This window comes from Vigna unguiculata, chromosome 9 (assembly GCF_037176805.1).
Source record: "Vigna unguiculata cultivar grain cowpea cultivar isolate G323 ecotype 2 chromosome 9, ASM3717680v1, whole genome shotgun sequence".
Taxonomy (NCBI): domain Eukaryota; kingdom Viridiplantae; phylum Streptophyta; class Magnoliopsida; order Fabales; family Fabaceae; genus Vigna; species Vigna unguiculata.
Genome location: NC_140800.1, coordinates 4,895,535 through 4,923,023, shown reverse-complemented (window position 1 = coordinate 4,923,023; position 27,489 = coordinate 4,895,535). Strand labels below are relative to the sequence as shown.

The window sequence follows — 27,489 nt, the reverse complement described above, 5'->3', positions numbered from 1 at the left end:
CAAGATCAATTCTTGATTATTTTTATTGAACAACACTACTTCTGCCAATAGAGTAGAAGCCAAAATTCCATATTACAACTAAGGAAGTTTTGAGAGATCCTCATTCTCCTACCAGGTCCTTTCAGAAGAAAAAAAAAACTACCTTTTTCCTATAACCTCTGACTATTTATAATAGTCAGTTACATGACAGATTAATAGGAATTGTTTGTGTTCTTGTTCTAGTGAATGTATTCTTAGTTACAGTAGTGATCAAAAGTCCCTAAATTGTTGTGAAGGGGTTGTTTGTATTATGTTTTGTTGTGGTATGGTGTGATCTGATATGATGCACCAAAGTTGTATTTGGTTTTCATATCATATATAAAGTTCCAAAATTAGTGAACTCTGTGTATTTGCTTTTTATATATAAACTTGTTCATTTATATGTTTTTTTGGCTATTACACAATGCACATAAATCACACAGAAAAGGATTGTAACTAAACAAGGAAACTTGTGATATATCAGAACATCATAGTTTATATATAAACCTGTTCATTTATATGCTTCCAAAATACTACAAATTAGAACATCAGAGTTTCTCCAAAATACTACAATCAGTTTTGCTCCAAAATACTACATCAAGAGTGTTTCTCCAAAATACAACCACAATAAGTTCTATATAAACCAAATACATCAGATTCAAATTTGTCTTATCTACTAACAAAATATAAATACAAATGGTTTTCATGGTTAACATCATATTCAAATTTAAATTAACATCAGATTTTCATGGTTTCCAAACACGACCCCGCCTATGTTGAAGTTTTGGCCTTATATTGGGTTTGCCACGTGATGGGGGACGTAGTGGTGGAGTTGGTGTTGCAATGGGATGTGCTGGAACTAGTGGAGTTGACTCTTGGGTAGTCCTTGGTTCAGTTGAAGTTGAAGCTTGTGTACAAATCACGACTGGTGGCATATTTGCACCTACATCAGAGTTGGATGGTTGGGTTGGAGGAACAGATTGATCAACAGTTGACGATTGGGTTGGAGGCACAAATTGTTGACTTGACAGATTTTGCCCTTCATCAGAAGTTGGTGCCTGGGTTGGAGGCACAGATTGCTCATGTGGATGATTTTGGGCTTGGACAGAAGTAGCTGATGGTAGTGGAGATGGTGGAGCTTGTGGGCAAGTGGTTCTATTGTGTCCAAGTTGCTTACATATTGCGCATTTCTTCCTTATCCCCCCTCTTCTAACCTGGGTGTCATCTTTCTTCATCTCATATGCTTATAGCCTTCTTTTCTTCTTAGGTCTTACAGGCAATATACGCTTTAGTGGATGCAACACATCAGGGAAGGGAGTGATTTCCCACACATGTTGGCCGTTTACAAGATATATGATTGAGCAATATAGAAACGTTCCACTTTCTTAAGCCCTTTTCACAAATGTGCATGACCTTAACATTAGGATTTTCTCTCATTGTGTTTTCTATTCTTCCACTTAACCACTTTGCATTCATTAGCCTATTGTTAGACTCCCTACAGCAGGTATGTTTATCAACTATCTTTCTTAACAGCCAAGTTTGCACAATAGGTACATATGCACAATAAGCAATCCAGCCACATTTTCCTTTTGAACCCAAACATGTCACCCTTACTCTTTTTTTGTCATTCATACCAATTTTCAAGTTTCTCCCGTTTTCCAACCCGTATGTTCTAATGGCTTTTATAAATTCTTCTTTACTTACAAAATATGTCCCAACTTCCCATTCATAGTCAGCCATACTTTTAGGCATAGAAAATGTGGGAAACTTTCCACATGTGTCTTCTTCATCACTATCACAATCACTGTCTACCAAACTGACCAATTCATCATTTTCTCATTCATCATCAGAAAGTCCCCTGACATGTTTGTTGATTTGTACATTATTCTCAGCCTCATTAATTTTCTTCCTCTTTCCAGAGGAAGTCCAACCTGACCCACCCATCCCTGGGTCACAATCTATATCTACATCAAATAAACCATCACTTTCTTCATGTATGGAATTAGTGGAGGAACCATCTTCAATATGAACCTCTTCCACATTCTGTGTTTCAAGCTGGACTTGCGAGACACCATTCTCAGGTTGTACCTGTGATTCACCCAGATTCTGAACCTCAACCTCAACACTTTCAGGCTGGACCTGTTTTGCACCATTAAACTGCACCTCTTCTAAAAGTTCCACCTCACACTGCACATGAGCCTCATTTACTAATTCTTTTGCCTCACACTACACCTTAACCTCACCACTTTCGAGCTGGACTTGTTCTGCACCATTACACTACACCTGTTCTAACTCTTCTGCCTCACACTACACCTCAACCTCACCACTTTCAAGCTGGACTTGTTCTGCACCATTACATTGCACCTCAACCTCATTTCTTAACACATTTGCCTAACTTTCCACCTCAGCCTCATTTCATAAATCCTCTACAGCTTCAGCCTCAGTGTCATTCTCCACACCAATATTTTCTTCACCATTATCCTCAATCGGATAATATTCCAACATATGTACCTCCTCTACTACACAAACTTAGTTAAAGACATACATATGGACTTCACCACGTTGCTTCGCGATTTGGACCATATGCAGTGCACCAACATCATCAACGAAATGTCGCAACTTTTCCTCCAACACTGGACAACCTCCTACTTAATAGCATAGGTCCTTCACATTAATATAACCCATATCTCTCAATATAGAAAGAAACTCGAAGTAAGACCATCTGTCTTGGTCACACGACAATTCGCTTCTTTAGCCATCAACATACTTAATTCCCCCTTCATTCACGAAATGTCCTCCATGGTGAATAACGACTTGAAACTTGTCATCTTCCATCACAAAAAGTGAGTACTGCTTGTAAACATGTGAAATGTCCACATACCCACAACAATATAGTTTTATTACAACAAATACCACCGACAAACCGACAGGATACACTAACCCCGTTAAAGGGGGACCACAAACTACACACTAATGTGAAAATGGTGGGACAACACAAAAACATCGAACAAATTAAACAAATTTCCAACTGAAAAACGACAATCAAGCGTCCAAATCAAAACCCTATACCCAAAACCCCCCAATTTCAGTAATTAAGAACAAAATCCACAAAACCCTAAAACGCAAACCTATAAAATTCGAAGCAGAACTCACCTGGAATGCTCAACGATTTCGATTACAGACGACAGCCACACGAACGAAATGGGTGCTGCTCCCAATTCCTCACACCAACGCAGTGCCTCGAGAAGTCGTTTTCCACCTGATCCCAATTCCACTATCAATAACCCTAATTAGATTCAAATGAATTCACCTTCCACATAAATGTAGTGTTACGGGCCACTTAATTCCAAGTGAGACAGAGTAAAACAACCATGTCATTGTTCTATTACTGATTTTAGCGCTGTTAACTTTGAGGACTAAATTGAGTCACTTTTGAAAACTTGAGGACTAAATTGAGACATTAAATAATTGAATAATTGAATAATCATTTTGAAAATTGATAACAAATCAGAGAACTAAAACAGTAATTTAACCAAATAAATAAAAGCCTCAATGCGGCAAAGTTTGTCATTTTTTTTTGTCAAACTATAATTTTTGTAAGTTTTATATTTGAAATGGAATATCACATCATACATCATAGTAAACTATGTGTGTAAGATGCACACAGTAAAATAAGAAAAATAGTATGTAAAAACTTCTAGTAATCAAAATGACATTTTTTTTTAGCGTAATAATAATTTTTTTTGACTTCCAAATAAAACTAATTACCTTATAATTATTATTTCTTCAAATTTACTAAAAATAAAAATAAAAATTTATAGAAAGTTACTTTTTATTGTATATCTAGACATATAATAGAATGACAAACCAATTTGTCTTCGCGAATAGTGTTTTTTCTCAACAAAGTATAAATATTTATAAATAGGTTTAATTAATCGTATAGTATCCAGTTTGGGGCTAGTGTGTCAAATAGGTACCCAGTTTTAAAAAAGTGTCAATTGCATCCCAACTTTTGAAAATTGCTTCAATTAGGTCCCTTTCAGACAGAGTTGACTAACGCCGTTAGTCAACATGCCACATGTCAATCTGTGGTTTTTTTGATTTTTTTTAATTTTATTTTAATTTTATTTTAATTTTTAATTTTTTTTTAAATTTAAAAAAAAAATAAAAATGCCACGTGTCAAGTCCCTGTGTATGACACCTGGCATTGTCAGTGCCACGTGGCATTGCAATGCCACGTGTCAGTGTCACTATTAGATGTCATTATGTTGATTTCGATTTAGTCCCCATATATGTCTTTTTGTTTCAATTTAGTACCTAAGTATGTGTATATGATTCAATTTTGTCCCAATTTTTTTTAATAATTAAAATATTTTTGTAATCCATTTTTTATAAGATTAAAAATAATTAAGTATAAATATTTTTACAAAATTAAGTACTAATATTTATAATGTTTCTCTTAATTTCAGACCAAATTTATTATTTGTATAAATGTTATACTAATATTTTTTATTAAAAACGACTTTTTAACATATTACTTTATTAATTACTTTTTTATTAAGTACTCATGTTTTGTTAATTTTTTTTAAAATAGAACAATATTGTCTCTTACTAATTTTAAATCAAAATTTCTATTGGTATGAATGTTATACTAATTTTTTTTATTAAAAATGACTTTTACCATTAAATTTTAATATAAATATCAAATACTTAATTTTTGTAAAACTTTTATACTTAATTACTTTTAATTTTATAAAAAATATTTTAATTATTAAAAAGTATTAGGTCAAAATTGAATCAAATACACATAAGTAGGTACTAAATTGAAACGAAAAAACATAAATGGGGACTAAATCGAAATCAACATTATGACATCTGATAGTGATACTGACACGTGGCATTGCAATGCCACGTGGCACTGACAATGCCAGGTGTCATACACAGGGACTTGACACGTGGCATTTTTTATTTTTTTTTTAAAAATTTTAAAATTAAAAAAAATAAAAAAAAATAAAAAAAATCACAGATTGACACGTGACACGTTGACTAACGGCGTTAGTCAACTCTGTCTGAAAGGGACCTAATTGAAGCAATTTTCAAAAGTTGGGATGCAATTGACACTTTTTTAAAACCAGGTACCTATTTGACACACTAGCCCCAAACTGGGTACTATACGATTAATTAAACCTTATAAATATAACATATCTTGTTTCTCTAAACTCCGACTCCAAATCCAAGATTAAAGCAATACCTGAAGTTCTTTTTATCATCAATATAACTTGCCCGGTCACTATCAGAGAACCTCCGATAACTAGAAATCTTGCTTTTCTTTAACTTAATCCTAAAATTGGTTGTACCTCTATTACACAAATACCAATTGAGTGCATTTATGTAAGAAAATAAAGGAGTGACGGAAATATAGAAAAGATAATGATACTTTGATCTACTTTTTTTGATCCATTTTTAACTTACCACTTTCATCATTTTTAGATCATCACATTACCTCACTACAAAAAATTAAAATAAATGATCTAAGAGTGATGAAAGTGATGAATTAAAAGTGGATTAAAATATTATTTTCCATATAAAAAAGACTTGTTATGGCATGTAATTGACTAACAAGGTACTGTGGACCATACCAACAAACCAATAAACAAGTTCACACAAAATTAATGAAAATGTTTTTTTGCAAACCAAATGATATTTGAGTTGCATTCCATCATACCTTACGGCAGTTTGGTTCACTTTGTCAAAAATATTTACTGCCGTAACTTTTGCTTATATCTCTTTTCTTATCCATCAATCTTCTACATAAACTGAATTCCAATATTATCAGTAATAATGTATTCTATATTTTTAATTTTTAGACTTGATGCAAAATTATAATTCAATCCTGGTTGACAATTTAATACATTTTTATAAAAACTTATAAAAATAAATATAGTCCTTATAATTTAAAGTATTAACATAAGAACTAAAACTTCATAAATTATATAAACAACTCAAATACAACATCATTTAATACATAAAAGAAAAAGTTAACATTAAATTTATTAAGTTAAAAGTTAAAAGGATATATTTATTTCATTCTTAAAGATTGATGATGAACATACATGAAAGTGTAGAACAGAAAGAAAATTTAATTGCATATCGAATTTGAAAACTAAAAATATTTAATCCTAATAACAATAACAATAGTTTGAAATTCACTTAATTAAAATAAAATTTGTAAATTATTAAAACTAAAAATTATGGATAACATCATAACTCATAGAAGCACTGCAACTTTTCCTGCCTATTAACTTTGTATGTTTTTTAAAAAGTTGATATTTAATTAAAAAATTCAATAAGATTTAACGGAACTTAGGTTTTATTACCATATCAAAGAAAATCAAGATTATCTTTAACAATTTCTAAATGCTATGTACATCTTGAATGACAAACTGGACTACCGTACGCTACGATCTGCGGCCCAACCCATTAACTTATCATAATTTAATTGATTAAATTGGAGTTTTTTTTTTTTTTTTCAATTCATATTTTTATTTGTTCGATTTAACTCTTTAAACTGACGGATCAAAAGCATTTGAGATGAATTCATAATTTTTTAAAATTAAAAATTAAAGTAATATTTAAAAGTTTTAATTTTTTGTTATATTAGTTAAAATCATAAACTACACGGAGGTGCCTTTTTTTTATTGTAAGTAATTAATAAACCTTTAAAACAATTAAATTTAATTAAAAATTCTTTTAAAAGATAAAATAGTAAAATAATTATTTTAATTTTGAAAATGGATAAATTTAAATAAACTATCAATTAAAGGGTAAAAACATGAATGTTCTGCTTGGTCGAGGTAATTTAGAAGGATAATTCATTTATTTTAAAATTTTAAAATTTTTTATACTAAAATAACTTGTTTGGATAAAGTAATTAAAAAATATTCAAATTTAAGAAATTTTGGAAGGTATTTCAAATGAATAAAATAGAAGAATTTCAAATACTTTCAAAAGTATAAGAAAATTGAAATTTAACTTCTTTTCACTCCACTCACGAAGGTCGAGTCGAGTAAACCTGGAACGAAGGTCAGATCGAGTAGGCCCAAGGCGAAGGGTGAGCGGAGTCAGCTGGGGCGAAAGTCAAGTCGGGTCGGCATAGGCCAAGGTTGAGCTAGGTAGGCTCGATCAGAAGACTAGCTTAATCGACTTGAGTCGAGGACCAGCCTAGTCGGCCCGGGTCGAGGACGACCCTAGTTGGTCTGGAGCGAAGGTTAATAGAATGACCCTCACATAAGGTGGAGCCGAGTCGACTTGGTCCAAAGGCCGAGCCCGACTTACATTAAGGACCTAAATATCTAATATTATTGTAATTTAAATTATTAAAACTTAGTTTTAATTATTAATTATAATAAAATAATTTAATCTATAAATATATAATTATTTAAGTTTTAAACTTTAATACAATTCGATTCTTATAAATATAATCTTCCTAATTCAATTAAATTTTTTATGTATCAAACAATATTTCAAACTGACGTCTGTTTAAATCATTTGATACATTCTAACTAAAATCATAATCCGGAAAAACTTTTAATACATACAAAAATTAACACAATTGGATCCATTTATATTTAAACTCTAAAATAAAAATAAATTTTAATTTTTCATTTAAATTTAAAGATTAAGCATATATATATATATCGTAATTAAACTCGCGAATGATATAGATCTAAACATAAAAATAGGCTTAATTACTAAACGACTGAATTTCACAAATTTTAACTCAAAAATTAAACTCGCGAATGATTGACTAATACTTATGACAACTGTCTTGCTATTGAATATGCGTTAAACAGTTAGAAAATATTTGTTAACCGTTGAATTAGTTATCCTTGTGTGCGTCATCTTTTACACAACTCTTCTCATACTCATTCTTTCTATACTCAACTTTTTCTTTCAAATGGCTATGTCTTCTACCACTGTGCCCGTCTTGTCTATCACTGCCGATTCTGAATCGGCACCGTCATCGTGCTCTTCCTCCACGATGCCATTGTCCTCCTCTTCCACCCTGTCTCTGCTTTGCATCGGTCTCTTCTATCCTATGCCAGCATTGCCAACTAGTAAGAATTATTCCGCGGCATCCTGCATCGTCTCCTTTTATACTTTCCTTAGCATGCGGGCAACCGAGACCAAGCCTAGAACTCCGACCTTGTGGTCATGAACACCTGACACCTCCTTTTCTGTCATTGACAGATGAATTGCCCATCAAACTGCAACTTGTTTCTTGCAAGAAACAGATAATTGTTGTTTTTGCCATCCAGACGAAAAAGAAAGTATCCAAGAAGAAGATCTGATGAAGGAGGAAAAGTTAAGACCATGGATCTTTTCTTCTCTATCAGAAGAGTTACGTACTTGGGTGATTGAAGACCAACACTTTTGGATCAAATTTTGGAAGTGTGCCGTCAAGATTTGATTACCACAATCCAAAGATTCTTGACTACAACCTACTCTCAAGAAGAAGTTTATACAGCTGTTATAAATTCCGTACTGAATGAAGACAGCACAGCAGCATTGATGACAACTTATAATTGTCTAGTCAGAATTGGAGAAAATTTACCAAAAGATATATGTTAGCACAATTATAAAATTCTACAGTTCCAGTGTGCCAATTTCAACAAAAGTAGCAAAAAAAAAATAATGATATTATATTGAAAAGGATAAAATAATAATTAATTTTAAAATATTTAAGATTATGTACATAATATATGTTTTTGTACATATTATGAAACTTTGTACATAATATACATTGTATTATAAGGTTGTATAATATACACTGTATTATAAGGTTGTGTCTATGATTTTGTAAGTACTGTAGAATTATGTACATCATATATGTCTTTGAGTGTGCTAAAGGGTTATATACATCATATATATATATATATATATATATATATATATATATATATATATATATATATAGTTTTTGTACGTATTATAGAATTTATCTGTACATATATATTTTTGTACGTATTATAGGATTTTCGAGTTTATGATAAATAGGAAGCCAAAATTAATTTTGTCCAAAATTAAATATGATTATCTAAATCATAATTTTTCATATCAATTTAAGGTTTGTAAGGATATAAAATAATTAAAAGTAATCTTATAAAAAAATAAATATATCTTCAAAAATAATTACTTTCTATAATTTTAATTATAACTATCTATATTTAAATAAATTTATTTATTATAAATAATTATGTGTAAATATTTTATCATGTGCATTCAACATGATAAAGTTATGATTAAATATATTTTTAATCTATACAGATAAGATGAGAGAGTTATATTTTTATATTTGTAGAAAAAATTTAATTTTTGTCATTTATAATTTTTTTAAAATTATTTTTTATTTTATAATTTTAAAATCTTATTATTATAATCTCTCATAATTTTAGTAGTGTTTGGTAAATGCATTAGAATTCTAGTAAGATATTACAACATTGAAGCTAATTATTCTTTCACTACTAACCCTGTTGTAAGAGTTTATAAGTTGAAGTTAAGATTTAAATAATAAAATTTTGGAATTGTCACTAAAAATACACCTTAGAGCCGTGTATAATAAAACAAGGTGAAGAATAATAAGTTTTTTCCAATAAAAAATTACAAAATTAAAATACTAATTTGAACCCTTTATAATATATATTTGTGTGTATAATACGAAAAATAAAGTAATTAATTGAAATAATAATTTTAAACATTCAATCTATTTAAATCTATTAATAACGTAAATTTTTATATTACTATAACTTTATAATAATTAATTTACAATTTATGTTATTCTATTTTTAATTAAATGATTTTATGTATATATATAATTTAAGTTACTAGACTTGAAATATTTTCGTTTATATTCAAAATAATTTCATAAAGATAATTTTTTCCTTCATTTCCATCAATTTCCCCTGTACTTCAAAATATAAAAAGGTTTCATAATTACCTTATAAATACATATTAAATTTTTGATGGTTCAGTAAAAAATTAGAGGGGGAAGAAGATGCCTCTCGCAGGCCAGTCCAACACTAAACAAGAGTTATAACCGAGACAAAATGTAAAGAACCGGGTCGGATTTGGGTCCGGTTATGTAAAAACCCTATGTCATCTTAACTTTTATATATAAATATTGAGAAGTAAGTTTCTCCGCTAGATAAACTAATTGAAGTTAGTGAAAATGGCGGTACCCTTGCTCTCGAGGAGGGTTGTGAAGAAGCGCGTGAAGAAGTTTAAGCGTCCTCGCATGATTTCCGTCAAGGTTAGTCAGTAACTATAGTCATTTTACGTTCTTTGTTTTGTTAAGCCTTTTTTAGGTTGAACTTAAGATTGAACTTGGACGAAGTTCATTGTTGCCAGTTGGGTTGAAATGATGATGATGGTTATTGCCTATTCTTAATTTGCACCAATATTTTAGTTTACGTATATAGGGTGTGTTTTGCAGTCTGGTACTGGTATATGTTGATAAAGTTATGGTTTTGTTTTGCATTGTTTATTATTGATGTTTAAGAAGTTTATTTTTAATTTTCATGAGGTATGATCATATTTATCCATCAATTTTAATATGAACTAGTTTAAATGTGTGAAGGTAGGATTATACTTTTGATGTGTGAAGGTAGGATTATACTTTTGATGTGTGAAGGTAGGATTATACTTTTGATGTGTGAAGGTAGGATTATACTTTTGATGTGTGAAGGTAGGATTATACTTTTGATGTTTTGATGTGTGAATGTAGGATTATACTTTTGATGTGTGAATGTAGGATTATACTTTTGATGTGTGAATGTAGGATTATACTTTTGATGTGTGAATGTAGGATTATACTTTTGATGTGTGAATGTAGGATTATACTTTTGATGTGTGAATGTAGGATTATACTTTTGATGTGTGAATGTAGGATTATACTTTTGATGTGTGAATGTAGGATTATACTTTTGATATGTGAATGTAGGTTAGATAATATTCTCGAATAAAGATGTCTAAAACGGTTTGGAAATAGGTCGTAATGTTCTAATAGAGTAACAATGTTCTACCATTTGTGTTTTAACAGCCAAGCTGGCGCAGACCAAGGGTATTGACTCTCGTGTCAGGAGGAAGTTCAAAGGATGCACTTTGATGCCAAACATTGGTTATGGTTCAGACAAGAAAACTCGCCATTATCTTCCAAATGGTTTCAAGAAATTTGTTGTCCACAATGTGAAAGACCTTGAACTTCTCATGATGCATAACAGGTGACTAGTTTAATTTTACGAATTTCGTTGAATGCATACTTTTCTTTTGGTTTATTATGTACACATTTGCTGATTTTTTTTGCTTTCTATGGTAACTCAGGACATACTGTGCTGAGATGGCTCACAATGTGTCCACAAGGAAGAGGAAGGACATTGTTGAGAGAGCTGCTCAGCTTGACGTAGTTGTGACAAACAAAACCGCCAGATTACGCAGCCAGGAAGATGAATAGATCCCAATGTCTGGGAGCCGATTTTACGTTTTGTAGTGAGCTTCGGTTGACACACTTTGATTTTGATTGCTTTTTGCTATTTTCATTGTCAAAACATGCTGCAATGTTATACGTTTTTATGTCGCGAAATGTTTACTGTTACAAATTATTTTACCCAATTTTGAGTTAATATTCAGTTGTAGTTAAAGTCAATTGTTTTTTGAGAGCGCATTTACTGTGCCTTATAAACAGTGTGGTGTGTTCGTAGTCCACGATAGTAAACTAATGGTTTATTCTTCTAAAACTATTGGTAAATAACTCGATATGGCGATGATATGTTTGTGAATGGAACGATTTAAAAATATCAAAGAAGCAGTGACCTATAAGATTTGCGAATTAAAATAAAAAAAAAATATTTATTTTATTATTTAAGGAAGATGAAGACAAGGAGTAAATCCTATACTCAAATTAATCTCATACATTTTTTTATAATGTATTTACATGAATGTAACATGGTACGTAATGAAGGAAAATATGTAAATAAGTGTTTTGATTTGAAAAGGATAGGTACCAATCAATGATTGCAATAATTTGGTAGTGAGAAGAGTCCTGAAAAGGCAAAGAATATGACTTGCCTTGGAAAAGGAACAACTAGGCCCTTCAACAAGGTAGCAATACTAAAAATAAACTAAAAAAATGAAGCAAGTAAGAATCATATTTGGTGTTTTGCCTTGAATTTGAAGCATGAGGCATTATCTGCATGGCCCTTTTGAAGTAGCAGCCTTAGCAAGTAAAGAACCAAACCTTTCATCCACTTGTTCCATATATAACACCTCCCTCACTTCCACATAACACATTCTTCTTCTCTATTTCAGCCTTTGACAACCTTTTACCCTTTCTGTTTGTTCCTTGTTCCTTCTCAACATGGCTAACGACCAAATGAAGCCCATTGCCACCCTTCTTCTGGGTCTCAACTTCTGCATGTATGTCATAGTTCTAGGCATTGGTGGATGGGCCATGAACAGAGCCATTGATCATGGCTTTGTCATAGGTAAATTCTGCAGTGATGGGTGAATTAAAAAATCATTTTGTGAATGGTTCTTCAGTCCTGTAATAATATGCATGCATGCAGGTCCACGATTTGATCTACCAGCTCATTTTTCACCCATATACTTCCCAATGGGAAATGCTGCCACTGGATTCTTTGTAACATTTGCTTTGATTGCTGGAGTTGCTGGTGTTGGATCATTAATCACAGGACTCAATCATGTCCGTTCATGGACTTCTGAGACCTTACCATCTGCAGCTTCAGTGGCTTCCATTGCATGGGCTCTCACTGTTCTTGCCATGGGGTAATAATGTCTTCCCCCATTCTGATTTTCCAGTTAATACATTTGTTTAATGTTTTAGTCATTATATAGCCACCATCAAAGTAATTTTGCTTTGCATTCATAAAATAGCTTCTGTTGTATCATAGTTACTAATATCACTGACATAATTATGCAGTTTCGCTTGCAAAGAAATTCAGCTTAACGTCAGAAATTCTCGCCTGGTAAGATTAAGAAAATTCCATTATTTACTGTCATATTTTAAATTTATCATCTGCGAAAAGTAACACTAATTTTATAATTTTTTATATTATACTGATTAATCTCTTAGTCAATTATTGTAATGGTGTTAACTATTTTATAGTCTTAGGCTGATATTTTTATATATAAATGAATTTGAATGAAATGTGATTAGAGAATAATTTCCTTCACTAAAAGCCTTGGAATGTGGAGCTTTTGCAGAAAACAATGGAGGCTTTTATGATTATACTTTCTGCTACACAGCTTTTCTACATAGCAGCTATCCATGGTGCTGCTTCAATCAGGAGATAAATTGGAGTGTTGATGTGAAGTTGTGATTGTCATAGTTTGTTTATTATTTTTCTCCCCTCTGATTTATTCTTTTTTTCTTTTCAACACAGTTACAAACTGTGCGATTTATTAATTACATGAATGGATTTGTATTGCGTAATAAGAATAAGTTGTGTACAAAATTATTAACTCATCATCTTCTATACCATTTTCTTGTTTGTTTGATTTCTATTTTTCTCGAATGTTCCTGGAAGTACGATATGTCGATCACATACAGTGATAACGATAGAAAACTAAATTCATTGAAAGGATTGTTCAAACAAAACTTTGATGCTGTTTTAAAAGCACCAGCAAACTATAGAACACAAATATGTCGCCTTTACAAATTGAATCTCCTTTTAAACCTACTAGTTATGCAGAAAGTGACACCTTCTCATGTTATACTGTCAGGAATTCAAAAGTATGAGTTGAGTACTAACTTTTTTAATATACATTCATCGTTCTTTTCATTCCATTTATTGCATCTTATGTTATGTTCTTACTTTTCTTCCCTTATCTCCCCACCTACCTAAAGTAGCCAAGACAGACCAAAAATCTACAAATTTCAATTAAGCCAAACTACCTACACCATAATTAAGATTATACCAAGAAACAACCAAAGGGTACCAATTGATTGTGAGGATGTGACTTTGAAAGAATATGAAGATGAAATAACTATCATAGAAGTTTCAAGGTTACATGGTAGAAAAGAGGGAGATAAGTCTAAGAACAATAATATAATTGCAGAGTTACAAAAATGTAGTTTGAAAAGTTTCAAGTACTTGGGTATATTAAGCTGGAACTGTTGCTAACACAACTACTTACGACAACAATCTTTGGATGATAAACCTCATGAATTATGTAGTTGGGTCTGTGCCCATTATTGTTCGGAAAATCTAAACACATCTACATTAAAATATCACAAAAATTTATCAATGAAGTCCTAAGTTTTCACAAGTCTGATCCATCTGATGAGATCCCCGTGCTTGTATTTCTGCAACAGAAGCAAGTGGCCAATGTTGTCAACAAAAACTGTACATGATGATGATTTCAAAATGTATACTGATAATATAGAGGGAATTGTAGAGAATATAGAGACAACTCTCTTAAACAGAACATGCAAACAATTCTTCTAAGTGAAGAGGCAGTCTTCATTCTTGAAACCTACAGGATCTGCACTCTACCAAGATGAATTGAAAATAAGCAACAGAAGGTTAAAACAATAAATGAATACAAATTTGTTGGATAAATTCCATAATACAATTTCATGAATTTTATGTGTGTGCCCACAAATAAGAATACTCCCTCACCTCAGTTGAAATCATTACCAAGGTTCGGGCTTCAGAATATTAAGACACTTTATTTTTTTTCAGGAAGAATCATAACCCTTGTGCTACATTCTTATGGTAATCCAAATGACAACAAGGATTCTAGATTCAAACTAATCAATCTGACAAGCCTAATGTAGTTTTGTACTTATTAGGCTCAAATTCCACAATTCATTTTCCGATGTAACTAGGATCCTATATAATTAAGTTGAATCCTAATTTGGTAAAATATATTGATAACACTATGTCATTTGATGTCACCACCAAACATTCATTTGTAGCCATAGGCACTCACCACCCTTTCAGTGCGCTTGCAATCATTTGCAGTCGTCGTCCTCACACCCTTGCCACCCTCTACACTAGTTGTCTCGGCGCTTACACTCGGTATTTTGATCTTCTACATTTTGTATTGCTCACAACTGTCTTCCTTTTGCTATTCAACTTGGTGCTTAGTATGAACCCTTTTGGTCGTGTTTTATGTTTTGGATATTATTACTTAAAATTTATTATTATATGTTTTGTATGAGATATGTTTATCATCTAGATTATTTTTAAGGCTTAATAGGTTTTTAGGTCCCAATATTTGAGGGGTTTATTTAATGTGAGTCCTCGATTGAATCTCCTTTTTATTTAAAAGGAGTCAATGTAGTCTCATTGACTATGGACTTCTCCGATCCTTCACTCTCTTTTCCTACTCACTGCACCTCTACAATCGCCTCCATAAACAGATGTGTGTTCCTGGAGGTGGGGTAGTTAGAACAGTGGTTGTAGCGGAGGTAGCCGTAGAGTTGCGGTGTGTAAAAATTGGAGAGTGAAAAGTTGGAGAAGCCTATACGTAGTCACATTCCAAACAGTGTCAACACCAATTTAATAGAAGGAACCACATACACTCCTTTTAAATAAAAAGAGGATGACATAAAAAAAGGAATCACATTGAATAAACCCCTCAAATATTGGAATCAAAAAACCTATTAAGCCTATTTTTAGTGATAGACATTTATGAATATAATTTTTCATATACTCATAAACCCATGGATCCAGTTTCCAGTTACACTAGTCAAATTGGCTGGTTCAATTTTAGTAACACTATTCTAAGGTCAAAAAGTTCTTGGAGAATATCAAAATATCATTGATCAAGACGCATAAAATTCAATCTTTACCCACCCAAACTTGAAATTACAACACTGTTTTGAGTCTTGAGCAGATAGCTATAGCCTTGAAATAACTTCAATTTAAGCCAATAATTTTATCACACTTCACACACAGTAGGTGTTTCTTTGAGATAGTAAATTACAAAATCTATTCTAGAGCTTACATATAACAACTCATAATTTCAGGTCAAGTATTTAAACAGTTATTTCATCTTCTTTAGCCCCAAAACGTCGATGTTATTGACAGAATTAACTTATGACTGTGTGAACAAATTTGTGGGTCTCAATGTACTCTCTATTTCCAAACCAACAGCCACAAATTAAATGAAATTTTAAATCATCCATACTTGCTTCCTGAATACATTATGATTCACTCTACATTTGTTATATTGATTTTCAGTGGGCACAACTATGTCATTTCCTAACCTTGTTGCATATCCCATTAATGGATGAAACACATAACCAAAAAAAAAATAATACAAGTCATGAATGAAAATAATAATAAAAAAAAAAGATGCCAAAAAAGAAGGAAAAAGTTAACTTAGCAATAATTGGAGAATACAACAAAACCAGCAAACTAATCATTGAAAACATAAAAATAGAAAATGGAAGAAAATTGGACCAGTTAAGAACAATGCCATAGGGTAAGCAACTTAAACAGTTGCAAACAAGTACAAGGAAGCGCGCGCACACACACACATATATATAAGAAGAAAATCTTATGCAAGCTTCAAAAATATAATTTTCGAAGACAGAATAGTTCCCAACCTCAACTTATCTGTTGGAGCCAGACAGAACATCAAATAGTCCACAGCAACTCAACCAGGAAGTCTTTTGCATCACAGGCGGGACTGATGATGATACAAGAGCCTGCATATTGATTGATTCAGCAAACAAAAAGATTTAATGTAATAGTCCAAAAAAAGGATTATCACTACGAAAAGTGTCTAATTAAACTGATACAGACTATATAATACAAGCAATGAGAAAGATGTAAGAACCTGATTTTCAGAGCTCTCTGGAGCATCAGAATCTTTAACATGTTCTGCACCAAGAGTAGATTCAGGGATAGGACTATGAGACACAGATGCTGATACTTCATTGTCAAATTCCCTTGGCTTAGGTTCCTCCAAACTTAGTGTTCTGACATTCTGATCAGTGATTGGATGCTCTTCATCCTCATTTTTCTTCACAGCAAGGTCGGTTGCTTCGACTTGAGATCCAGTTGATTTCTCTAATGAAGCATTATCATTATGAATGGTTTGAACATCAGGTACGGATGCCACTGATTTAACTGGTTCATTAGAAGGTTCTGCAACCGAATCAGAAGTCTCAGCCAGTACGTTTTGAGTAACTGGCGACACTTTTGCATGCAAAGAATCCGTCGATTTAACCAACTCACCGAATGCAACTGTCTCATTTATCGAATCATGGGACTCGTCCTTTGAGCTTGTCACAGTTCCGGTTTCATCACTTGAACTATCAGATTTTCCATTCCCATGATGGGATTCCTTGGCAGACTCAACGAGCCCTGCACTCACATCTTTGCTCTCAGAATTCTCCTCAGATTTCTCATCCCACTCTACAACAACAACACCTTCCTTTCCTCCCTCAGTTTCACCGATCTTGGCTTCCAAATCCTTGGAAGTAGCAGCATCAGATGGTTGAGCAGCTGAAGGGTCTCTCTCCTCCTCCTCCTCTTCATTGAAAGCAAGATCATGGTCTCCATGTGAAGGTGAACCACCCTCACCACCATCACTTCCCTTCTCATCCTGTGACTTCACCTCATCATTCCCTAACATTGGTCATTGAATCAATCAGTTTCACAACCATTATCAATCAAACCACCCCAATTACCCCCAAACACTTTCAATCATAAAATCCTTCAGTTATACAGCAAAATCTAATCTTTAAGAAAAAAAAGACAATTTAAAGGTACCCATCTGCCCAAAATTAACCAAAAAGATAAAAAAATTGAAAAGGGTATGCTTTGCATGCATAAAGTTGAGCAGTGTAGGGTGAAAAACAGTACCTTGAAGGTTGGTAGTTGAAGGGTTGGTGTTAATTTCCGTTCCCTTTTCCTTCTTTTTCTTGGCAGCTTTCCTCTTCTTAGCACCTGATGGCATGATTGAGGGTAGAGACTAAAATAGGGGCAGCCTCAAATGGTGGGATGTTGTCCCCTCACTCTCACTCTCTCTCTTACTTTTTAGTGTGAGATTCAGGAGCTGTTCTAGAGACAAGTTGCACAAAAGAAGTAGGTAGTAGGTTGAAGAAGGTGAAGTGGGAGAGAGATCTTGTTTTTCTTTCTCTTAAATTACAAAAAGAAAAAATGAAAAAGGAGAACTTTGTGTTAGAAATTTGGTAATAGGAAAATGATGGGGTCTGAGAAGGGATATATCCTTCACTCCCTGCTGACACTTGGATTCTGTGACTCAGATTCTATTATTTTCACTCAGATAAGAACATATGCAAATTATATATTAGACTTAATTCTTGCTGGTTATTATTATAATAATCATTTTAAAATTTATATCAATAATGTATAAAAGTTAAACTCTTAATTGTTAAATTTTTAAGTTTTGAATTATGATTGAGTTTATTTTTAAAAAAAGTTAATTAACCGTGTTTTTAAAATTAAGTGGACTTAGCTTTATCATCTATTTTTATTAATATTCTTTTATATTCAAATAATTGTCGGTTGATTAAGAATTTCATATTAAATAATTTTGAAATTTTAGAAGCAAATATTTAAATAAAATAGACTTTCAAGAGAGAAAATACGAGGTTTTTAATTTTGGGTAAAACTAATAAGATTCAAACACAATCTCGTTGGTACAATTTGTGAATAATTTAAATAAAAAGGACAATTTTAAAAAATTTAAGTAAAAATTGATTAAAATGCAATGTTTATTTAATTTTAAAATATTAAATTTAATAATTAAAAATCAAACTTACATAGTTAGATATAATTTAAATCATAAAAATTGAAGGGAATTCAAAATATAATCGAAGTTAGCTTGAACAAATAAAAAAACATAAATGACTAATTTTACATTATTAAATGAAAACCTAATTTAGTTTTTAATCATGTAAAATTTAAGTTTATTCTTGATATTACCATAATTAATAATATAAAAGTTCTTGATTTAAAGTTAAATTGGTCTTTAAAAGTATTTATTATAATAAATTTAGTTCTATACAACTTTAAAACTAAATATAACCCATGATTTTTAAACATATTTAGGAACTAAAATAACTTTTCAAAAACTAAATTGTGTATTCAATGACTAAATTTTCCATGTATGGTATAAATATTAGTTTATCAAATATGATGAATTGAGTTATAATTTTTTATTAAAAATGTATGATTTGCGAAAGAAAAAGTTGCAATTAAGTTTAGTGATGCTAAGTTTTGTGATATTAATAAGAATTTATTTAGACTTAATAAAGAAGGAAAGGACTTTATGATCTTTGAAGAAGTAACTGGGGGAGGTCACGAACCCTCATATAAATAAGAGTCGGTAGCTATGTATACTCAATTTTTGTAATTAAAACTAAATATATTAAATTTTCTATATCTCTTAAATTTATATATAGTAATATCAATATGGCAAAAATTTTCCATGATAATATTTATTATTTATAGATAAATTACCCCTATGTTACTGGTTTTTGAAAGGTTGAGATTGTGTTGCTAGATTCAAAATTTGGAATCTATTTGGGAATGAATGGGAAATGGGATGTGAAAAATGGACCACACATTATTTTTATTTTGTGTTTATAATTTTTTTATCTTTATTTTTTATGTGTGTGTGAGTATGATTTAAGGATATTGAGGGGTCTGTAATCTGCCAACTCAGTTGATGTATGATTCATGAGACACTGACACTTGTTTTCATCTCACCAAAAAGTGGACACATATATTTTATTTTTTATAATCAATTTATTTGTTTTGTCTTATAATTTAAGTTTTGTCATATTTGTATAAGTAATATGTACACGAGTTTTTCTTAATTAAGGAATGAAAAAGGTGAAAAACGGTAATTGTATTTCTAATTCCCTTCCTTGTATCATAACTTTTATTTATTTACTAAAAATGACAAATTAATTAAAGACAAAAAAACACATTTTTTCCACAATGATTCACGATCAACTTATTCAACAAAAAAGTTAAGAATAAACTTGTTTCTTTTTGCTCTTGTACACACCCTTATAGAACCTTTAAACAGAAAAACCTTAAATAGAAAAAAAAACAAGATTAAGATCAATTACAATGAATTGAACAAGTATTAAGGAAAAAAAATATTATCCCATTTCAATCCCAATTTGGCAAATTACTTTGTTCTCTTTGAGATAACCTTCTGTTGTGGAGGAACTATGAGCAAGTCAAGATTTTTTATTAATTATTTTATACTATTTTTTTTATTAAAAATATATTATGTTAACATTTTAAATATTTTTTTAATATATTTTAAAACATTAATAATTAATATATTATAAAGAGAAACAGAAAAAAAAATCTAACCGAAAATCTAAATTCAATATGAGCCACTCATTCAACTATAATTGTTTTATTATTTATCTATCATTGTTTGTTTTATACTACCTTCGCATCATGTTTAACTATGGATTTACACGTTGTTTCTATTATTTAAACTGTTGTCTGCAAACAAAATCATGATCTTAATAATAAATAAATAAAAATTTTAGTAAGTAATGAAAATAATTTATTATTTAAATAATAAATGGTATAATAATACTAATTGTGTGATTTCTATGCGTATTCTGATGAGTTAATCTCAGTCCTTTCATCTGGCTACTCTGAACTTTGTGCTGAACTTATGATGTTTTTAGGTTCAGCCAAATACTCCACACACCACCATTTGTTACATCTCTTCAACGTTCCAAGAATCTTCCAAACATGGTTTTTCAGCACTTCATCTTCTATGTTAGATCTCTGCACCAAGCCCCAGCACCTTCAACAACTCCATGCCAGGTTCTTCCTCCATGGCCTCCACCAAAACCAATCTCTTTCCTCCAAACTCGTTGATTGCTACGCTAAATTTGGACTCCTGGACTTAATGCAGAAGCTTTTTTACTACACTCAAAACCCAGATTCTGTTCTCCACAGAGCAATCTTAAGAAACTTGTATCAGTTTGGTGATTATGAAAAGACCCTCTTTTTGTACAAAGCGATGGTTGGGAAGTCCATGTACCCAGATGAAGAAAGTTGTTCTTTTGTTTTGAGATCTTGCTTTTGTTTGTCTCATGAACAAGGGAAGATGGTTCATGGACAGATAATGAGGCTGGGTTTGGATGCATTTGACTCGGTGGGAAGAACTTTGGTAGAGTTGTATGACATGAATGATTTTTTAAATGTTGATGAACCTGCTGAAGGAAAATATGTAATGGAATTGAATTATTGGAATAACTTAATTTCACAGGCATCTGAAAATGGGAAAATGGAGGAAAGCTTTAAACTCTTATATAGGATGAGAAAGGAGAATATCCAACCTAATTCAAGTACTGTAATTGGCCTGTTAAGGTCCACTTTTGAGTTGAACTCTCTGAAGGCAGGACAAGCCCTACACTCTTTAGTTGTTGTGAGCAACCTGTGTGAAGAACTAGCTGTGAATACTGCACTGTTGTCAATGTATGCAAAGTTGGGTAGCCCAGAAGATGCAAGAATGCTGTTTGAGAAAATGCCTGAGAAGGACCTTGTAGTCTGGAACATAATGATTGCAGCATACGCAGGGAATGGATTCCCCAAGGAATCCTTAGAACTTGTATATCGTATGGTTAGATCAGGCTTTAGACCTGACTTGTTCACGGCAATTCCTGCCATTTCTTCTATCACACAGTTAAAGAATAGTGAATGGGGAAAGCAAATGCACGCTCATGTGATAAGAAATGGTTCAGATTATCAGGTATCCATTCACAATTCTCTAATCGACATGTACTCTGCATGCGATGACTTAAATTTGGCACAGAAGATTTTTGACTTCATAATAAACAAGACTGTGGTTTCATGGAGTGCAATGATCAAAGGATATACAATACACGATCAACCTCTCGAGGCTCTGTCTCTATTCTTGAAAATGAAGTTGAGTGGTACTAGAATTGACTTCATTATAGTCATTAACATCTTACCGGCCTTTGCAAAGATAGGGGCATTGCATTATGTAAGTTACTTACACGGTTACTCTTTGAAAATCAGCCTTGATTCACTCAAATCACTGAGGACATCCTTTCTTAGTAGCTATGCAAAATGTGGCTGCATTAAAATGGCCAGAAAGCTTTTTGATGAAGAGAAAAGTCTCCATAGAGATATAATTGCGTGGAACTCAATGATCAGTGCGTATTCTAAACATGGAGAGTGGTTTAGATGTTTTCAATTGTACAACCAAATGAAACTATCGAACATTGTACCGGATCAAGTAACATTTCTTGGGCTGCTCACAGCATGTGTTAATTCAGGCCTTGTTAGCAAAGGCAAAGAAATTTTCAAGGAAATGGTGGAAATTTATGGTTGTCAACCTTATCAGGAACACCATACATGTATGGTTGATCTACTCGGACGTGCTGGCCAAATCCATGAAGCCAATGAAATGATAAAAACTATTCCATTGGAGTCAGATGGCAGGGTTTATGGCCCCTTGTTGAGTGCCTGTAAGATGCACTCAGAGACCCGTTTAGCAGAAGTTGCTGCTCAGAAGCTTATAAATATGGAACCTAAAAATGCTGGAAACTATGTATTGCTCTCCAATATATATGCTGCAGCAGGAAAGTGGGACAAAGTTGCTAGAATGAGGAGTATTCTTAGAGATAGAGGACTAAAGAAAACACCAGGTTGTAGCTGGCTTGAATTAAATGGACAAGTACACGAGTTTCGTGTTGCAGATAAATCTCATCAAAGATGGGAGGATATATACTCAATATTAAATGTACTAGAGTTGGAAGCAGGGGATATGGAGAATGATCTTGAACTCTTTGACCCTTCTGTCATTAAGGGGTGTGAATTGCACATGAATCAACATAACCTTTGACATAACACGATAAGTTAAGACAATCTAGATGTCATGTAAGCTCCACTTTTACCTTGGAGTTGAAGATTATAAATTACAAAATTTTACTCATCATAGATATGCTCCACCTTTTCACTTGTTAGGCTTTGTTTTATGGCTTCTTTGGGTATTTTTTTAAGTGGTATTTATGGTATCATAAAGGAAAAGAGAAGATAGTTATGCACATTTTGCCATTTATGTGTTGTAATTGTAAAGGCAAGGGTGGGTTCTTACGTATTAGCGGCATTTTTTATTAACTTGTCGGAATGTGCAATTTTACAAAATTATCTAGCCTTTGCTGTTTTGATTCATTCCACAGATCTGTTTTTTGTTTTATTTTGTTCTCGATCAAAATCACTCCCAAAACTTTCTTCTTTAGGATTGTTCACTTTTAGGTTTAATTTGAAATGGTTTTTATGGAAAATGATTTTTTGACTACTAAATTTTGACAACTTTCTCTTACAACCTTAGGTAGTATCTTCTAAATGGTTCTCCATTTTTCATTTTCTCATTCTCAATATTCCAAAAACACTTAGAAGATGACACATTATATTGTAAGAGAAAGTTGTCAAAATTTAGTAATCAAAATATCATTGTCCGATTTTTATTTATACCGGAGTGTTCAGGATCATTGATGCTTTGTTAGGTTATTTTGTTTGTGGAAACATAGTTGTAGGAGGTTATAAGTAGGGTTGACATTAAACCGAACCAACTCAAACTTATTTCAAGTTTCATCCGATAATCAATACCTTGAACTTCATTAAATGAGTGAGCTTGTTAAATAATAGGTTCAACTTAAATTATGAATAGTTTGATTTGTTTAGTTGACGAAATATACAAATATATGCCAACATTGTAAAACCCTTTGGGATCGACTCATTTTTATTCAATATGTAAGATTTTTTTTTTCTTTTTCTCTAGCTTCGCATTCTTTCTAAAAATTTGACTCCAATTCTCTTCTTCATTATTGGATCATATCTTATGGACAGTAGTGAGATTGGGAGCATATCTATTCGATTGAGTTTTGAAGCATATTAAGTTCATTTTTACTTAGTAATCACTTCAATTTTCATATTATTCCTTTGCTTTGTAGTTAAGAACTTTGATTCTTCTCAACTAAACTTTATATTGTTTGTAATTTATGCTTCGGTTGTTTTGAAGTTAAAAACTTGTAGGTGCCTGGGTTTTTGGAGAGTCAATTGTTGATCATTTATTGATAAGAAGCACATTCACCTGATTAGATTTTAAAATAGTGTAAGTTATTTTTATATGTAATTCCTTAAATTTTTCATATTTTTTCCTTAGTTTTGTAGTTAAAAACTTTGATTCTTCTCAACTAGCTTTTAGATTGTTGTAATTTGTGTTTTTGATTGTTTTGGAGTTAAAAGCTTGTAGGTCCTTAGATTTTTTGTGTAAGCGAAATGAAATCTATTTAATCACTTTTCATTACAAAAATAATCTAAATAGCACAATTTTTATTTTATTTTGTATAACAAATAACACAATCTCCAGTTTTATTTTTGATAGAATGATCCATTTGGTGTTTGAATATGTGAGATTTTATCAATTTTTTGTCTAGGAATATTTAAGGTTTATAATTATTTTTTAAAGATCGTAACTTAATAATAAAATGATTTAATATAAATTAACTCTCTTGGATTTTTAAGAATTAATTAAGTTTTAATTAGGGATCAATTTTAATATTTTCAATTGAATCACATTTGTAAGAAAAAAAAGCAAGTAACGACTTAAAAGCAGATTGAAAAAGAAAAGTTAATGGATGATTTAAATAAAAGTCACATCCCATTGATACAAAAAAAAAAAATACTAAATAATTAAAAGAAGATAGAAGTTTTTAAAACAAAATTTTTAATTGAAAGTTAATTTAAAATATATGAGAAAGTTATGTTGTTAACAAAATATTTACATAGAAGACTAAATTGACGGCAAATCGGTGATCTGCATAGAAGAGAGAGTGAAAATGAAGGTTGCTCCGATAGTGGTTTTCTTGTTCAAAGACGGTGAGGGTTTCGCCGCCGCTATGTTACAAGCTCTCCACCCGAACCCCTCATCCTCCTTCACCCGCCGGTAATTTCTTCTTCTCATCACTTTTTCTTCACTCAACTCAAGTTCATAATCATTATTCATTCATGAAGTTTTGTGTCGTAGAGAGGACACATTCGACCATTCTCTGGAGCCTTATGGAATCAAGCACCACAAAGCCTCTGGCAGCGTTTCGCACTTCGTTGATGAACACGGCGCTTATACGGTCACCCTCCCCAACCACCCTTTTACGCTTTTTTCTCGTGTTTTCTCAGATATTGTTATGTGATGGTAATTGATTTGTAAATCACAGAAATTAGATACCCTTTTGGTTGAATTGTGAAATGATAGTGAGTGGTTGCGAGATATATGTTAAATTTGGCTTTCTTGTTGAGTGGAATGGCATTGAAGAGAATGAATACAACTTTTGTTTGAGTGCAGAGTCCTGGTGAGCCAACTGAAAAAGGTCTTAAGTCATTCTGGCAATCCTTGAGCCTCTTACAAATAGGGTAGGTTTTTGTTTTCAAATGTTGGATCTGAAATTTTGGTATGAATAGAGGTGGATGGCTGTTGAAGGTTGCAAATGAGTTCTGTGGTGGGTGGACTAGGCTGTTATTACTCCGATGTTAAATGAAATTAATGAATGGATTCCAATGCTTAGAAACAGCATATTGAGCGGATTCTCTCGAACAACATCTTTGTTTTTTCCTTTCTGAAAACAGAATTTATCATTCATAGCTGATTTATTGTCCAGTCTACAATCTTTGTGGTTAATTTCGTCTTCCCTTGCTAGAGGATGTGATTTTTCAGATCTTTGTTCAAGGTGTTTCTATAATTATGTGTGATGTTTCAACTTAAACAACTGTGAATTCTAGTATTATTTTTTTTTTTTCATATTGGATAAATTTCTCAGCTGAGATTGGCTTTCTGAAAATTTTACAAACTGCTGCTTGATTCTGTAAATTTGGAGTTAATACTCTGAGCAATTAGATTACATTAGTGGTAAACTTAAACCATACAAATTTATCTTCTGAGATGATTTGTTATTCGTGTACTCTAGAAATACATCTGATTCTGTTAGGCTTTTCGTATCAGGTCTCAATTGTGGTTATGGAGCATTATGAGCCACCAGTTCTAGTTTGTGCTCTAAATGAGGTCCTCAATAAAATTACTGCTGATAAATCATCCCTGCCAACACTTTTGGTACCATTTCTGGTGGAGTCTTCCAAGGTTAAAGGGCAAATTAAATACCTAGGATCAGATGAAAGCAAACCTCTAATATTTGGTATACGGATTGGTCAAAATACAGACATAATGCGGACATTACTCAACAAAACCCAGGAGCTACCATCTTCGTTATGGATTCAACATGAAAATTTTGCATCTTTTCTTCACTTTGTTCGTGTAATGCAGTTGCCGACCTTTCTTCTGATTGGACAAACTAGTCAGTATTTGGACAATAAATCCACCAAACATCATGAGGTATTCATTTTCCTCATCACTTTTAAAGCATGCTAATTTTTATCTGTGTAGAAAATTGTCTACTAATTTTGAGACTGGTTGGTCTCAATGGATTGCATATCATGTGGCAACCGTCCTGTAAACAGGGGGACTGTTGCCTTAATTATTCTATATTGTTCTATTCTCACCATACAATAACCTTAATTGTGTAGCAGTGTTCCTTTTTTTTGGTTATGAGTTCAATAGACTTATGATGGTTTCTGCTAGATAATTCGTGCTATAGGTGAGATTTTGGCTAGCGCTACAGGTCTGCAGTTTTCAGAAGAGAGAGTGGTATGGAATCCAAAGAAGAAATCAGGTGAAAGCAAAGAGCCATGGCGTGCACTATATGGTTGAAACATCGATCATTAACGTACTGAATTGGAACATGTATTTTCATGGATCTGATTCACATAACCATTGACCTTGTGGGAAGTGTCTTAGTATTATGTAAAGTGATGGATGTTGCCATAACATTTAGCTGCTGTTCTTTGAGTATTTGTGGGTTTTCGTTCACCTGTTCGATGTACTGCGTAGTAGATTTAACTGTTTATGTTATGCACCATATTGTGTACTCCCTATCGCTTTGGTCCTATTACCTCTTTTGAAGGGAGGTCAAGATGAGAGCAGCGATTTTTTAGATTTTTGTTTCCGTAATAGAAACACATTAAAGTTGAGGAGGAGTTTCTAAGTGTCTACATTTTGTTTTATGGGAGGAATAAATGATTCAAAAATGTTATTTTAACATCCTCTATTTTTTAAACAGTTCAAACAAAGTATTTCTTGATTTTAACAATAATAGTACGCATATGTGAATTAACAAAACTCATGAATAAAATATAATTACAATTATTACCTTGACAGTTGTTTAATAGTTACAAGACTAACTGCAATTCTCAATATATCAAGTATAATGATTCTGGAAGGAGGCATTTCAATTATAGCATTGGAGAAAATTTGAGTGAAGTTCTTATAAGTAGAGATGACACAGGACCCACC

General features: G+C 32.0%; 5 protein-coding genes across 6 annotated transcripts; 4 read left to right on the top strand and 1 right to left on the bottom strand.

The window, feature by feature from the left end:
- The first annotated feature begins 10,173 nt into the window (after window positions 1–10,173).
- LOC114164594 (large ribosomal subunit protein eL32z-like) lies at window positions 10,174–11,696 on the top strand. Its single transcript, XM_085666547.1, has 3 exons — window positions 10,174–10,327; window positions 11,117–11,297; window positions 11,398–11,696. The coding sequence occupies exons 2-3, from the start codon at window positions 11,182–11,184 to the stop codon at window positions 11,525–11,527; spliced, it is 246 nt and encodes an 81-aa protein (XP_085522673.1). The 5' UTR covers window positions 10,174–10,327; window positions 11,117–11,181; the 3' UTR covers window positions 11,528–11,696.
- Window positions 11,697–12,353: 657 nt separating this feature from the next.
- Window positions 12,354–13,590, top strand: LOC114164328 (membrane protein PM19L-like). The gene is made up of 4 exons (XM_028048963.2): window positions 12,354–12,557; window positions 12,639–12,858; window positions 13,013–13,058; window positions 13,297–13,590. Exons 1-4 carry the CDS (start codon window positions 12,431–12,433, stop codon window positions 13,384–13,386), a joined length of 483 nt encoding a protein of 160 aa, XP_027904764.1. The 5' UTR covers window positions 12,354–12,430; the 3' UTR covers window positions 13,387–13,590.
- Window positions 13,591–14,122: 532 nt separating this feature from the next.
- LOC114163277 (uncharacterized) lies at window positions 14,123–18,249 on the bottom strand. 2 transcript variants are annotated; one of them, XR_003599395.2, is made up of 5 exons: window positions 17,916–18,249; window positions 16,885–17,678; window positions 16,652–16,753; window positions 14,507–14,584; window positions 14,123–14,398 (listed from the first exon to the last, which is right to left on the bottom strand). XR_003599395.2 is itself a non-coding variant. In XM_028047492.2 (4 exons), exons 1-3 carry the CDS (start codon window positions 18,007–18,009, stop codon window positions 16,658–16,660), a joined length of 984 nt encoding a protein of 327 aa, XP_027903293.1. In that variant the 5' UTR covers window positions 18,010–18,249; the 3' UTR covers window positions 14,123–14,398; window positions 16,652–16,657. The 2 variants fall into 2 exon arrangements, 1 of the variants encoding a protein (XP_027903293.1); XM_028047492.2 differs by lacking the exon at window positions 14,507–14,584.
- A 2,399-nt stretch (window positions 18,250–20,648) lies between these two features.
- On the top strand, window positions 20,649–23,228 carry LOC114162975 (pentatricopeptide repeat-containing protein At1g11290, chloroplastic-like). Its single transcript, XM_028047003.2, has one exon. The coding sequence runs from the start codon at window positions 20,725–20,727 to the stop codon at window positions 22,927–22,929; it is 2,205 nt and encodes a 734-aa protein (XP_027902804.1). The 5' UTR covers window positions 20,649–20,724; the 3' UTR covers window positions 22,930–23,228.
- A 1,632-nt stretch (window positions 23,229–24,860) lies between these two features.
- On the top strand, window positions 24,861–27,173 carry LOC114196212 (period circadian protein). The gene is made up of 4 exons (XM_028086777.2): window positions 24,861–25,035; window positions 25,117–25,216; window positions 26,086–26,472; window positions 26,719–27,173. The coding sequence occupies exons 1-4, from the start codon at window positions 24,929–24,931 to the stop codon at window positions 26,845–26,847; spliced, it is 723 nt and encodes a 240-aa protein (XP_027942578.1). The 5' UTR covers window positions 24,861–24,928; the 3' UTR covers window positions 26,848–27,173.
- The last annotated feature ends 316 nt before the right edge of the window (window positions 27,174–27,489 follow it).

What these genes read in the sequence shown, in the direction of transcription:
- LOC114164594 (XM_085666547.1), top strand. Translation starts at nt 11,182, where the DNA reads ATGCCAAACATTGGTTATGGTTCAGACAAGAAAACTCGCCATTATCTT. An exon ending in CTTCTCATGATGCATAACAG is followed by an intron (nt 11,298 to 11,397) that starts GTGACTAGTTTA and finishes ATGGTAACTCAG; the next exon opens with GACATACTGTGCTGAGATGG.
- LOC114164328 (XM_028048963.2), top strand. Translation starts at nt 12,431, where the DNA reads ATGGCTAACGACCAAATGAAGCCCATTGCCACCCTTCTTCTGGGTCTC. An exon ending in TGATCATGGCTTTGTCATAG is followed by an intron (nt 12,558 to 12,638) that starts GTAAATTCTGCA and finishes GCATGCATGCAG; the next exon opens with GTCCACGATTTGATCTACCA. An exon ending in CTCACTGTTCTTGCCATGGG is followed by an intron (nt 12,859 to 13,012) that starts GTAATAATGTCT and finishes ATAATTATGCAG; the next exon opens with TTTCGCTTGCAAAGAAATTC.
- LOC114163277 (XM_028047492.2), bottom strand. Translation starts at nt 18,009, where the DNA reads ATGCCATCAGGTGCTAAGAAGAGGAAAGCTGCCAAGAAAAAGAAGGAA. An exon ending in TTCAACTACCAACCTTCAAG is followed by an intron (nt 17,679 to 17,915) that starts GTACTGTTTTTC and finishes GACCAATGTTAG; the next exon opens with GGAATGATGAGGTGAAGTCA. An exon ending in CAGAGAGCTCTGAAAATCAG is followed by an intron (nt 16,754 to 16,884) that starts GTTCTTACATCT and finishes ATCAATATGCAG; the next exon opens with GCTCTTGTATCATCATCAGT.
- LOC114162975 (XM_028047003.2), top strand. Translation starts at nt 20,725, where the DNA reads ATGATGTTTTTAGGTTCAGCCAAATACTCCACACACCACCATTTGTTA.
- LOC114196212 (XM_028086777.2), top strand. Translation starts at nt 24,929, where the DNA reads ATGAAGGTTGCTCCGATAGTGGTTTTCTTGTTCAAAGACGGTGAGGGT. An exon ending in TCATCCTCCTTCACCCGCCG is followed by an intron (nt 25,036 to 25,116) that starts GTAATTTCTTCT and finishes TTTGTGTCGTAG; the next exon opens with AGAGGACACATTCGACCATT. An exon ending in ATGAACACGGCGCTTATACG is followed by an intron (nt 25,217 to 26,085) that starts GTCACCCTCCCC and finishes TTTTCGTATCAG; the next exon opens with GTCTCAATTGTGGTTATGGA.